The sequence below is a fragment of the Jatropha curcas genome, chromosome 6 (assembly GCF_041381405.1).
Source record: "Jatropha curcas cultivar XTBG-Jc1 chromosome 6, XTBG_Jcur_1.0, whole genome shotgun sequence".
Taxonomy (NCBI): Eukaryota; Viridiplantae; Streptophyta; class Magnoliopsida; order Malpighiales; family Euphorbiaceae; genus Jatropha; species Jatropha curcas.
Window position 1 is genome coordinate 22,014,802 of NC_143156.1, and position 14,886 is coordinate 22,029,687.

The 14,886-nt window shown below is 33.7% G+C and overlaps 1 protein-coding gene across 2 annotated transcripts; it reads right to left on the reverse strand.

Annotated features, from left to right (window-relative positions):
- Positions 1 to 3,083: 3,083 nt before the first annotated feature.
- Positions 3,084 to 14,061, reverse strand: LOC105641576 (N-lysine methyltransferase). 2 transcript variants are annotated; one of them, XM_089723067.1, is made up of 7 exons: positions 13,906 to 14,061; positions 13,439 to 13,658; positions 9,820 to 10,056; positions 4,232 to 5,653; positions 4,053 to 4,121; positions 3,767 to 3,965; positions 3,084 to 3,668 (listed from the first exon to the last, which is right to left on the reverse strand). In XM_089723067.1, exons 4-7 carry the CDS (start codon positions 5,627 to 5,629, stop codon positions 3,598 to 3,600), a joined length of 1,737 nt encoding a protein of 578 aa, XP_089579193.1. In that variant the 5' UTR covers positions 5,630 to 5,653; positions 9,820 to 10,056; positions 13,439 to 13,658; positions 13,906 to 14,061; the 3' UTR covers positions 3,084 to 3,597. The 2 variants fall into 2 exon arrangements, with proteins under 2 accessions (XP_089579193.1, XP_089579192.1); XM_089723066.1 differs by lacking the exon at positions 9,820 to 10,056.
- Positions 14,062 to 14,886: the final 825 nt, after the last annotated feature.

The following is a 14,886-nucleotide window of genomic DNA, read 5'->3' on the forward strand; positions in this document are numbered from 1 at the left end:
TTTTTTTTTTTCTTTTTTTGCCAAAATTTTCCCCTTGATCAGTATGCAAGTTAGTAGTAAATTATTAGTGAGATATGCTCTATATATGATAAGAAAAATAGAAAAATCATGATTTTTTTAGAAAATGGAAATGACATTTCTTAAAAATTGAAAGGTCATTAGATGAATTTTCTAATTCTAATCACTCTAAATTCATTTGTACGTGCCAACATATATATAATGATATTTATCATTTATAATCATAATTATAGTAACATTTAAAATCATGATCTCTTTTCATAACATGAAAAAGTCATTTCTTAAAAATTAATGGTGATGATCGTGCAAGTGCTGTGCCTTCTTTGTCTGCTGGCTATGATGATGCACTTGAGACAATTCCTGAAGAGATTTAGATGATAAATAAAAATCATCTGCACTAATCAATGAATTTCCTTCTTAATTTGTAAGTTTTCGAAATACTAATATATGGTAGGTCAGTCATGCAATGTTGTAATATAAATTTTCAGTTTTGCAAGAAATTAGGAGCACTGTAATGCATTCAGTAAAAAAACTAACTTACCTTGTAACCAGAACAAAAAACCAAAACAAAAGATCCGAGAAATTAAAAATCAATTGACTAACATGCTGTTGTTGCCCATCAAGAAAAGCTTTATGAGGTATCCACTCGAGCCCTCGCCGGTGCAGTAGCCATTGTAAAGTTGACAAGGACCAGATCAAGAAATCAAGAGAGAGAGAGAGAGAGCTAAAGAGAGAGAGTCAAAGAGACATAGAAAAAGGCTAAGTTGCATGGATTCCGACACGGGACAAGGGACACAGGACAAGACACGACACGGACGTAGGAGATGGTAATTTTCAAAAAATTGAAATACGACACGTTTAGGACATGTTACACTAAAAAAATATAATTTATTAAGAAATTAAAATATGTAAATAACCATTCATAATAAGTCATAAACATAAAATAAAAAAATAACACTTAATTTTCTACTTCAACATCATTAGTTAGATCCTCAATAATAATATCATCATTAATGATATCATCACTTCCTACTCTCACTCACCTAGAGATAAACTGAAAATTTTTGTGAATTTCAACATCTTCAAAAGAGTCAAATTGATTCCCTGCAGTGTTCTACATTTTTGTTTGTTCAGTACAAAATTTTGAGTTTCTTTTTCATAAAAGTCGAAGATTACTAGGAATAAAAACCAAACATTTGACACATTTTGGAGTTAATTTATTCTTTTTCACAGAATTGATAAATGAATATGTACTCCAATTCCTTCCGCAGCATGATGAAGAAAATGATTGACCAAGCAATTTGAAGGCTATTTTTGAAGTAGAGGCGCATTTGCACCATGAATCATCTATCAACATTTTGCTGCTTCCATAGTAAACATGTCTAAAGTGTCCAAAAAGCGTAGTGTCCTAAATTAATAAAATTTTAAAAAATATTTGGACATATTTTTTAAAGTGTCTGACACACATCCGAAAGTGTCTGAAGAGTACTGATGTCCAGTACCGTATATTAGACTTTTTAAGGTTTCCATGCAACCTAGGTGAAAAGTCATAGAGATTACTACTCAACAAGAAAATCCCTCACCCTCTCACCATTTTTTCTTGGAGATGCAATCCCCATGAAAAAATAAGAAAGAACTATCGCGGGTAGATGAGAGAAAAACTATCAAGGCAACTAATCGGTCAAGAGAGAAAATTTCTACCTTTTCTTTTACTTATGTGGCATTTTAATTTAAGGAGCTGAAAATTTCTTCTTGTCGCATCAGATTTCCAAGCTATATTGCCACCAAAAATTGGCCTCAAGGAGTTTTGTGAACAACAACGTTACATTTAGAACGACAGGTAAAATTAAGCCTTGGATTATAAACAAAAAGTAATAAAAAGCCTTTTTATTAGTGGATCCAAACCATTTAAAGCCCGAAAAATATCTTTCAGGACCAGCTAAGCCTTCCTTTCTTGGGCCTTCAATTGGGCCAACATCAACACCACATCATTACAGAGATGGCATCTTTTTTTTTTTTTCGCCCAAATATCTGCCGTCCCCGATTTTCAACTGATCCCATGCGATTCCATACCGTCCTAACAATTAAATGGTAAATGCTCCCCGCCCTTGCCATGCCCTATTGTCATCCGTAGCGAGTAAGACCGACAGATAGCCTACACATAAAATTAAGCTAAATTGCGGTTAGTTTTAATTGTACTATAAATTAAATTTAAAATTTTTTCCTTTTGAATTTTAATTTTAATTACAATAGTATTTTAATTTCAAATTGTATTCAATTTAATAAATTAGATATCATCTTCAAATAGCTCCCATATTATGATAAAAAATAATATATTCATCTGAACAATAAAATACTTTTTATTTTTTGTGTAATATTGACAAGTAATGCTTCCCTAAAAATAAAATTATATCATAATGAATAAAAACCTATTTTTATAAGAAATCTAACTTAAAGTATAATTTCAATAAACCTTAATTAAAATTTCATGCTTAAAAAATGAAAAAAAACAAAAACCTAAACTAATATTTTATGCTTATAACTAACTAAAATTTATTATTTAGTTGACTTTTTATGAATTTTAAAAAAAATTCCTAATCAATATTAGTGTTAGTGTGTTATTAAATAGTGAGTTTTTAGTTAATCTGACCATATAAGTTCAACGGTAATAATATTTTATTCATTGAATTGGCTATAATTTGAAACTATATTACTATTGTCACTAAAGTTGAAATTTAAAGAACTAGAAGAAGAAAATTGGTATTAAGATACAATTAAAACTACCCGTAAAGTTTTAAATTTTTTTAATAGTTTAGCCAACTATGCGATGCTAATGACTACAGACACTGAACCAGTAACTTGTGCTAGACACCAGAACCAGCACGTATCGGCACATAATGATTGAAATGGCCATTGGCCTTGGAAAAACATAAGCATACTCCTGATTGCATTCCTAATAATAGGTATCAGGATGCTTATAAGGTTGACAATTGAAAAAGCCACTTTTGCAACTGCGAATTTTGGGATAGCAATCCAATCAGCAGAAAGGGTTTTTGAACTATTGATGCATAATAAAGTCTTCCAGAGCAATTTTTCCATAGAAACTCAAGATATTGCACTGAAGTTCATTTAATCAAATCTATTGTGGGCAATATGCCTGTTCATTTTTGTTTTTTTCCAGCCAACACATCATTTTAGGCTAGGATATCAATGATAAGCACTACTCCTTAAAGATGGTATTGTAATGAATTCCCTCAAGCCCTCATCCGTCCCCTCTGTGGAACAGCTGTCTCCTCAACCAATATGGAGAAGGCTCCTCTGGTGCCAACCTTAAACACACACACACACACACACACACACACACACATACATATATAACACATTTCCATTTTAATACATTTAATTATCTGAAATTAAAACTTGGGTTTTATTCAATAAAAAAAAAAAGGATAAAATCTCAATAAGCTTTGTCTCCTCAAAGTTGTTAAAATCCCAAAGCAAGTTGATAGTTTACCAAAGATGTATGTTGCTAAGCACAGAACATACTGCCGCCCACATTCTAGAACTGGTATCTTTATCTCAAGATGGCATGACAACTTCATCCTTTCCATAGATACGCTGAAGTTCACGGGTGGCAGCTTGATACGATGCTAATAAGGAAGAAGAGGGAATTGTATGAGGGGGAGTAAAGAAAATAAATATTTCATATTTGCAAGTTAGCTGGATAAATCACCACTAAATGCATTACCTTTCCAGCTACGGAAATTCTTCTGATTAATTGATGACCCAGTCACATTTTGGATTGCATCGAAAAGCATCTCTTGAGGAGTGCTCTTCAGCTCTTGAACAACTGCATAGATGGTCTTTCCATTCTCAAAGTAAATATGATTGTTAGGGTGCTTGGTCTTGCAGGTAGCATGACGCTCAAACTCATAAGCATTTAGAGCCTGCATGATTGCATCAAGTCATAAAACTCATTATGTACATACTTTAATTTTATTTAGAGTGAAGCCAAACTTACAGTTATAAATTACCTTAGAAAAGTTGCACTCCTGGCAGCCACATAAATACCCAGTTCCCTTTATAATTCCTTTCAGATTTTTCTGCCAAGCAAGAAGGTTAACGCATTTCAAAAGAAACTTATTCGGTGAGCATGTATATTCTCTCTAAACACTTATTAACACTTCACGCACATATGATATATGTATCTCACCTCCCTTGACCATGAAACATACTTTACAGGAACCCCATCAAGCATGCCGGTCGATAACAAACTTTTGACATTTGAAGGAAAGTTGTTTGGCGGAATCTTCTTAGATGCCTTTGCATCTTTATTTTTAGAGGCAGTATCAGTTTTTGAGTTAGCTTTTGGGGCATTATTTACAGTTGGCTCTGCATTTGACTGAACAAAATCTTTTGGACCAGGTATTTCTGAAACTTGAGCCGAGTTATGATTACTGATTAACATATCATAGCCACTGATTATACTGCCAGAAGGATTTGCCTCAGGTTCATCATGAAAACCTCCAAAAGATATGGTATTACTCTCACACTTGTTATAGTTGTGACCCATGGATAGAATGTTGGAATCCCCTTTGTCCTGAGCAAAACACATTGATGTCATGTTGGAATCTGCCTTGTCATAGTTCACACCAATGGACATGATACTATCATCTCCCTTGCTATAAGAAGGGCCCATAGAAATGAAACTCTCATTTGCTTTATCATAGGTAGTGCCCATTGAAATGAAATTTTCATGTCCCTTGCTGAAGGAAGGAGCCATTGATATGGCATTGCTGTCTTCCTTTTCATATGATGGGCCCATTGTTATAAAGTTAGCATCCTCCTTGTCAAAGGGCTGACCCATTGATAAAATATTGTCATCTCCCTTAGTATAATCATTATGACCCATTGTTATAAAATTTCCATCTCCTTTATTGAAGGCATGGCCCATTGAAATGAAATTGCCATCTGCCTTAGTGAAGTTGGGGCCAATCGAGATGGTATTATCCTCCCCATTATTATAAGTTTGCCCCAATGATATGGTACTGCAATCATTCTTATCATATACCGCACCCATTGAAATTGCACTGTTATCTCCACGACTATAGGAGTGCCCCATGGATGCAGAAATGTCATTTCCAGAGTCCCTAACTTGATTGACTTTAACTTTTCTGAGTCCACCAAAACTAATACACCCTGATGGATCGTCGATGGTGTGAGTCATGGACAAACCCATAGAGGAATTGCTACCATATTGATCACTGAAATCCTTCCTTCCCATATCCATGCTCATACTTCCACTACCTGCAGAAGGGACATTTCTATCGACCATATTAACAGTTCGTACAGCCTCAGACCCAAATAGGCGGTCACTAAATTGTCCTGAAACTGACTGAAAATTGGTAGCATTATGCCATGGAGAAACATTCATATGAGAAGTTCCCAAAACTGGCCGGTTACCAACACCTTCAATTGCTTGCTTTTTATTGCTGAACAATTCTTGTCCAGTGGTATCCATAAACCACTGATGTCCACGCTTTGGTTCAATTCTTGTGGAACTATCATAGCCTATTTCTCCATCAGTTAGACACCCAGCATCCCTTGGCATCCAAAAGCTTTTATGCTGGAAAGACTGCAGAAACAATAAAGGACAAGTCCCCGACCGAGTCAAATGAGTCGCAACCTTAAATCAACAAAAGTGGCTAAGAAAAGAAACTAGAATTCGCAAGGATTTATTCAAAATGGGAAAAAAACAATTAGGAAATATAAAACAATTTAAGATATGCTTCATTTGTTCAACAAGTAATGAACTAAGATCAGGCAAATGCATTAACCAGAACTACCTGCTTTCCAATGCAATTATAGCAGACAACAAAATTTTTTAAAACCCTTATTTTTCCTTATTTTTTCTTTTTCTCAGAGATTAACCTGTGTACCATGTAGATTAAGGTTTTCTGAAAGTTAAGAAATTAGTACATGAGCAAAGCCTTTACACTTGGCATGTAACAAGTACACACTAACAGATCCACATAGAGTAAGATTCTACTTATAAGGTTTAACTTCATATATAGCATGATAGACTGAATTCCTTATCATGGAATCTACATTCGCAGAAAAAACAAGATCTACTACGAACAATCCACCAGTGAAGACATTAACTTCAACAAGTTACAACGGTTACATGAGACAGACACATGTTCCACATTTTGACATAAGCACAGTACCTCCAGTGCAACAAGTACCATAATTTCGGACATTTAATAAGAATTGTACATGTTTATAGGACTTACAACATTATCCTTTAAATTTTAACACCCCTATGACCATATTGACTAGGCTTCTTTACTTGTAGAGCAACCATGAACATATATACACTACAAAAGTCAGTCCAAAGCCCAAATTATTGATCAAATTAGGTAAATCCAATACCAAAGTCATGGTTCTTAAAATTTAATAAAATGTGTAAAAAAAAATTATGGACATAAATGTTTCAAGAGTTTAGTTTAACTACTTTAGAAATGGAAAGGCATAATTACAAGTTTTCATATAACTTGTCAAGATTATGAGAATCTTGATGAGGTCTTTTAAGTTGCTTTGAACAACACTTCTCTATCCATATCATCGTGTTCTGGGTTTTTACTTCTTATTTTTCAATTGGAAGCTTTAGAAAAAAGCACCATTGGCAATACTCAATAAATGTTACATTCCCTTCTTAAACACTTAATTATTTCCAAAGAAGGCAATGCCTGACGAGAAAACCACAAAAAAGTTATGACCCAACATTTTGATTTTTCACATATAATCCAGTCGGCAGTAGCCACATATGTACCTATTTCATCCTACTTGGACTACACACCTGACAATTTGGTTTTATCATAACCAGGCTATTTGGTTATCAAATGCCCTTCATACATAGAGGCTTTACTGTGAGAAAATGGAGTTGCATTGTGCATAACACAAAGGAATACTGAATTCATTAAACGCAAACCATGTTGGCCCTGGAGAAACATTCCCACTATCTCCCAAAAAGGGCGACCCAATGCACAAAGCATCCCTATATAAGGACTCTAGGAAGGGTTGATGTACATGGCCTTCTCCCTACTTTTTTCTAAAGAGACTGTTTCCATGGCTCGAGTCCATGTCCTCCAGGTCAAAAGTGGAGTAACTATACCATTACGCCAAAGCCAACCTCTACACCATCTCCTATATAAACAAAAATCAACATATCCAAAATGTAAGGCATCCATTTCCTCTTTCCCCTGCTGCATTAATAATACAAGGGATGGATGCTTTGGAATTCATTTACTCCAAACCCTCATTAACTAAACCAGTAAACCATTGAAGCTCTTCTTTTCTGGTTCCCCAAATCCGAGGTTTTCTGTTTAACCTTGTGGTTTGTAGGTCTAAAACAACATGCAGATCTTTGCTTTTAGGCATAATACCTGTGCCTTTTACACTAGAGAAATACCAAGAATATATTATCAAGCCAAGCCGAAAGAAAGAAGGAAAGCAAAAGTAAGAGATTACACAGAAGCCAAGCTCTAAGGCAAGCATAAACCCACTAAGAAAGCTTCAGCAGTTATCGTTGGGATATGCTCACTTGGAGCCCTGCAAACTAGCAACTATTTCTGATTGAACAATGCTAACATGTATGGTTTCCCAAATGACTATAACAATGCATGTCCACAAAGTTAAACTAAGACACAAAGGAGTTTATACAAGAACAATCGATAAAGCAGTAGAGTAAAAGGAGTTAGAGTTCACCTTACTTTCTGATCCAAATAGAAATTGCAGTCAGGTTGCGAAACATGTTTCCAGTAATTCACACTCTAAACACACACTACAATTGCCTCTAGACCGTTAATATCGGAAACAGGTTAGCATAGATAAATTATGCCACTAAACGGACAGAGAAGCTTTAACAAAATTGTATTTTAGCAATATAATTTCTGCTATTATAGCTAAGGCTATAATAGGTATTCAGGATATTTTTTCATCATATCTAAATTAGTAAAAACATTAAGGATTAGATTTACCAAAGGATCAAGATTGTTTTTAAGTTTCAGGGATTTGCTTTCTAAAATTATAAGCTGCAGGAATAATGCATGGAATTCTTTACCAATAAATTTATTGTTGTGTTAAAATTCATTTTGAAATTGTCTGATTTTTCCGCCTAGTTGAAGATTCATGTTTTTTTCTTGCAAAAAAAAAAAATTAAGTCCCCTAGAATTTTAAGTTGCTGCCTCTTCCTTTGGGCTTGCAACAATAATTAATCACTAAAACAAGGTCTCGAGTTGATTAATTTCATCCAAGTTGCAGTTTTTTGAGAGGCTGTCTTAATATGCTTTTATGGAGAAAAGATAATTCATGGTTAGGGGTCATTGATTGCTTGTGAAGTTTAGGAATGTAAGAAAAGGATGAATTGTAAGCTTGATATGGACAAGGCTTATGAAACTGAACGTTGCAATTTTCCTATATATGTCCTAGAAGAATTTGCATTTTAGAACTCTATGGTGTGATTGGAATTAATGATGTGTTTGGAAAGATATTATTCATTCCTAATGGTAGCAGAAGACCCTCTGACCACAACTTTTTTCAGATAAAAGAGGAATTTAATGATAAAATAAAAAGGAAAAAATTAAAAAAGTACAATAAGGTAGCATGTTGAAAAAACAAAAAGGAACAACAGGTATTTAATGCATAAACTCATATTTGAGTTAGAAAAGGAGAGAAAATCCCATTACACTTGCATAAGCAAAACTAGATCTCTAAAAATCTTATGTCCCTTCCAATCAAATGCACCAAATAACACAACACTTAAAAACGTCGATGGCCTCCTGCATTTACCAAATCCCTAAATACAATATCATTCCAAACTGACAAACAAAGAGATTGTTGCAAACAAAAGAGCACATTTCACTACTAATAAAATACATAACACAAACATCTAGTGATATATCCCTTATATTTCTCTCATGTGTAACAGATCTTATGCCACTGACAACACCTAAACAAACAAAAAACCTTAAAAATTATGTAACCCTAAACTTCTGAATATAGTTACCAAAGAAAAGGAGTTCATTAGGAAGTTGAATCAAAAAGGTTTAATAGAACTTAGAAATAGAAATACTTTAAGAATATCAAAAATTTAAATTCTTCAATCTAATGCAACAGAAAGACAGAAGAAATATGGGCATTAAGCATTAATATAAGCTCGTCTTCCTACCATTTTCATTTTGGTTATGGACAAATGCTAAACACAGTCTAAATAGCATTTACAAACAGCATTTTTCAACACCATTTAAAATTGTAATTTTCTCAAGACACATCACACAAACAAGCTCTTTATGGTATGGGGATCCAACAAATCAATTCTTTAAGTTGTGTTTTGTTTTTACATTGAAGCTATCTGGCATTAAAGTGAATTTTGTAGAAAGGAGGTTCCGTTGGCAAAGATACGATAGCAATTTACTGCTGATTTTTAAATTGTAAAGTGAAATGCCTTCCCTTGACTTATTAAGGTCTTCTCTGAGGAGTTTGTGACGGGGATATATTCATTCCTAACTTATTGGGGAGAAGTTTCGATAATCAAAAAAAGCTAATAAGATAAGGCCTTATCTCTCTAAGGGGATAGTGTCATTGTTTTATTAAGATAAACTTCCTCCAGCTTCCTACCTTATAAATGCCTCTTTTCCTCAAAAAGTTTGTGGTTTAACATCTAGTGATCAAATCAAAAGGACAATATGATGAAGGCGTTTGAAAATGACTGAACAAGAAATGGATGATCAAGCAACTTACCTAAAGACATAGGAGGTTAGGCATAAGCCTTGTTCTTTATTCAGCTCTTCTAGGTAAGTAGCTACATGAAATTCAAATAAGGAAAAAAAAAAAAAAAAAAAAAAAAAAGAAGGATAAGAAGATTGTTTCTCCTTTGTGCTTTCTGAGGCAAGAAACAAGGGATCAATTGTATTTCAGCATGAGAAGTAAAATTGTGATTCCGCTCTTCAAACCCATTCTCGTACCTTTGTTTGCAAGCTAGATATAAAGATACTTTGGTTAGTTCATGGCCAAACATTATACAAAAAGATTTTGCATGAGATAGGAAGCTTATCTAAGATTTTCAAGAATGAGAATTAGTAGCTCAAGTATATATATATATATATATCTCTTCAGTTTCGGAAGTAGTTGTATAGTAAAAACAAAGAAAGAAGACAAAATTAGCTAGATGATCTGTAGAAGAACTAGTATTAATATTAAGTCTCTCATTAGAAATTTAAAAACAATTTCGTAGTTCAGCAGAAATTGAATATCAAGCTTCCTTGGAGATTGTCTTCCATTGACGAAAAGTGGCCAAAGAGAATTAGGAGGCAACAATTTGTTTCACAAATGCTCACTTTGGAGAAGTTTAACTAAATTTGCGAGCCATCTCTCACTCTTTTGTAATTGGATTAATATCATAGGATATTATGTAATTTTTTCTAGCATTTACTAGGTGGATACATGGTGGTTGCAAATGGAATTGTGAATTTCAAGACGCAGTTTTTGTGTGTAAATGGAAGTGAAGTGCTTAACTGCTCTCAAGCCAATTCTTGGTTTCCAAGAAGGGAAAATCGAAAAGAAAGACCGAAACATATTGAAACCTAAAACTTTTACTTAAGGCTTGTTTGGCATTTTTATTATAAGGTCCGTATAGAAAATCAACTTCTTGAATGTGTGAATTAAAAGCAATTAAAGTTATATTTGACATGTTTTGGTGGCAAAAGAAAAACACCAAAACAACTAATTAGTAGTTCAAAATTGCATTTTCTAACACCATTTAAATGATTTTTTAAAATTTGAGTTTCAACCTCGATGTTAGAGATACCAAACTAGTTGTGTTTTAGGAATATGCAACACAGATTCAAGACTCAAGAGGGTTGAAGAAGTATAGATCTTTGATGTGGATACAATAAAAAATCACGAGATCATTATGCCATAAACCTAGGGGACTTATCCTTGCTATAGAAAGCTTAGAAGCAATTCTGGAGTTACTACATCCAAAAGAATTAGAAGCAATTGGATAATTCCTCATGTGAGAATTTAGGGTAGGCAAACATTTGAAATTCATAGTATGATGTTATTTCTAGTGTGAAAAGAAACACATGCAAAATGCAGGATTCAGAACCCTAGCAATGAAATAGTGACTAGCATAGACATTGCAGGTTCTCTTCTTAAAATTTTTTTTTTTTTTTTTTTCACTCAGGCGGAAGTGAATTAGTAAGTATAAGATTCTCCTAAAATGGAGATTTATTAGCAAAAGGCTAGGTGAAATTCTTCCTCTACACCTTTTTGATAGTGATGCTTACATGGAAGAGTTTACAACAAATTGAGTCTCTCACAAAGCTTTTACTTTGGTATTTATGGGAATCCATTTCAGTATCCTAACGAGGGAGAGAACAGCATGTATGAAGTAATCAATAACAAGATGACGTGTCACGTTCTTTGTCACATGATGGCCTGAGTGCATCATGACTATTTAAGGCAAGGGAAAGAATTTATAGATTAAGATGGAAAAGAAATAAGACTATTGGGATTACGTTTGATGTTTTATGAGTATTCTGATCCTTACTGGTGAATTTGTTTTCCAATTTTGGCTCGATTGTGGATATTTTCTCAAGTTGATTAATGATATTGCAGGTTTCAATTTCTATTTATCTTGTCTACACTCTTCAATATACCTCAGGTACAAGGGCTCTGTTGATGGACTCATTTGATCATTCATTAATGCAGCATAGTACACGCATACAAGATCCTATACAACTAGAAAATATTGCATGTTCAAATCAAATTAGAAATGCTAATACTTTAGAGTCTAAAATTACAAGGGTTCATTAATAGGTTCATTAATTGTAAGATAACTCCATTGTAAATTCAACCCTACTGTGATTGAGCCTATAATGCTGCTCTATTCAATCCTACTGATGATGTGTCTTCTGAATGCACAAATGCACACTCTAATCTCCTTTCACCTTAAATAGCTGAAAGAAGTATATAGTTGATGTATTCTAGCTACAAGTACATTCAGGGACCGTGCAATTCTGCTTAGAAGGATTCTTATAGCTTCTATTCTAGCTTGACAGACTGCTTTACACTTCTTCCATCAATTGAGCCATAGGTTTTTGACACTCACTTTTCAAAGAGATATTTTAGCAGGTCCATGTTTGCATTTTGAGGAATACTGGTATTCATCATATACATTCAGATATCGAAAATCGGGTTGTCTTCAAGAAGAATAGCAAGATAACCTCCTTTATTGACACATGTAATGTTGAAAGGACTTGGAAAACAGTCAAAGAGAGTAAACATAGTGGATGGTATAGTAGGTGCATAGATTGGCAATTGAAAGCCAAAGGCTTGCATTTGGGCTTCAATCACCAGTTTAGAATATTGGCAACAGCAGCAGCAGAAATAATGTTTAAAAATTTAACTGATAAATTAGAAGTTGAAACTTCTAAGTGCCAACAGTTTGGACCTCCAAACTCTAGCTACCAACTGCAAATATCTGACTGCACCAACAATTAACTATAATTGTCAATTCAGACAAGACTAAAATCCATCACATAATGAAAACATGATTTAGAAAAATTGCACCCACATAAGGTATGGACTCCTTTTTATCCATTCCAAGAGATGCATCTATTATCTCAAAAGAGAAGTTCAATATCTTTAATGAGGAAAAGCAAATCTTTTCACCAGATCTTCTTTGCCTTAATTCAAAAGGAAATAGAACTCCTTTAAACCACTCCACAATAAATTTCAGCCTCACTGAACCAAAAATGACATCATGCATATTTAATTAATTACTAAGAGAAGAGACTATCATCTTATTCCACTAGAAATCCTATTTTTGAATCTCTATGGATTTTCCAGATATATTATTCCAGCAACAGGATAGCCACTAATCATTACCACCTTATCTCAAGACAATATGATTGTTGTTGCAACTGTCACTTACACCACTAAATCAAACAGGACATAAGCATTTTACCTAATGAAGTGGTAAAGAAATTAATATATAATCTTCCACTCTATAATCTCTTAAACCATAAACTAAATACACAGAGTATAAGCAAACTTCAGCTTGAAATCAGTGGGCAGCTTATCATTATCATTATCATTGATTCATTATCATCATTCCAATAAAATGAAACTTAAAGCATCATTACAATAAAACCAAAGAATTCAACCAATGAATAAGAAAGTAGCACGTTTCATGTGTAATTAGAAAACATACTCTAAAGATAGAAATTCAACACAGATTAACTTCCATCTCAATTGCCAAACAGCATTCACACAGAACAGAACATTCAATGTCAATACCATAATAAAACACAACTTTTTACACTCAAAAAGCTTCAATAAAGATTTCCAAGCCTACCATTTTTAGCCGTTATCCAATTCGAAAGGCTCGCTCTGTCCACCACAGCAACTCACTAAACTCGTCGATTCACAGTCAAAAGCTCGAACTGCTATTCCTCAAGAACAAACTCTACTCCTTATTATACGACGCCATTTGACTTGTAGAAGCCATTGATAAGGATCGAGCTCGAGCCATGCAAAAGCACACACACCTGAAAGCTTCCTTTCTGCTCAATTACCTATAGGAAACAAACAGCAAAAAACCTAACGATTTCAATAAAGAAATGATGAAATCAAGCTTCGATCATACATAACATGCACTAAACGATCTAAAGAGAAAAAAGAAATTTTGAGAGAAACAGAGAGCTTAGAAAGATCATAAGCCTATATTGTAAAATTCAAACACATTTATTCACAAATTGTATAATAACAATGGAGGGAAAACTGAGAAATTGAGGCATAGGTGAGAGTTTTATAAGGAGCTACCTTCGCCGGAGAGATCGTCGGAGAAATATCCGGCGACGAAAAGAGTAAGTGTGTGTTTATTTTAAAGAAGAAATATGAAAATTAATAGAAAATGACTTCTGTTTGAAGGGTACTACTATATACCATAATACTACTACTAATATGCAGACTGGGTATTGCATTTTTACTGAGAAGAGGAGTTATATTGTGGTGCTTCCGCAATGTTGCTTTCCATGGTTCCTCAAATGACTACCGTGCAAGTGGCAATTCTATGCTATGTTTGACCGTTGACTTTGTTTTTAAGGTGAATTTGGAACTGTTATGGTTTGCCATATTTGGAGGGTTGTTTGGTAATAATATACCGAGGCAAAAAGCTTTCCAGCGTCCGCATACATGGTAAGTACAGCACTACTTGGTGCTTTTTAATTGGTTGCCATTTGTTCGTCTTCACTTAGGAGGAGTGATCCAGTGTGTGAGGTTCAAACAAGGCACTTCCTCAAATACCAAAGACAAAAACAACGGGCTGCAATTGTTTTTTTCCCTTAAAATTATTAAACTTAGCCTTTATTATAAATTTGGCGCTGCAACACTCTAATTTTTTATATTTTAATGTCTGAACAGAAAATACTTACAATTAAGTATTTAAATTAAAAAATATTTTTAATCAAGTGTCTTACATAGCAAGCCGAAAATACAAATAGGATTGAAAATACGAATAGGAAGGAAAAGGTCCATTGAAGATTTAAGAAGAAGCCACAAATCACGACACTAAAGCCATGTTTGGTATGATGTATCAACTATGTAATGGAATGAGGATTACATTAAATGATTGATTAAATTATTTGGTTAGACTTTTTTTAGACAATGTAATATAATTGAGATTACATGTGTAATCTTCACTACTTAATTTGTTGTAATATTCATTACAATAAAAAACACATGTATTGTCTATTACATCAAGCACTTACCATTTATATTAAGTTATTCCAATAAAATTTTACC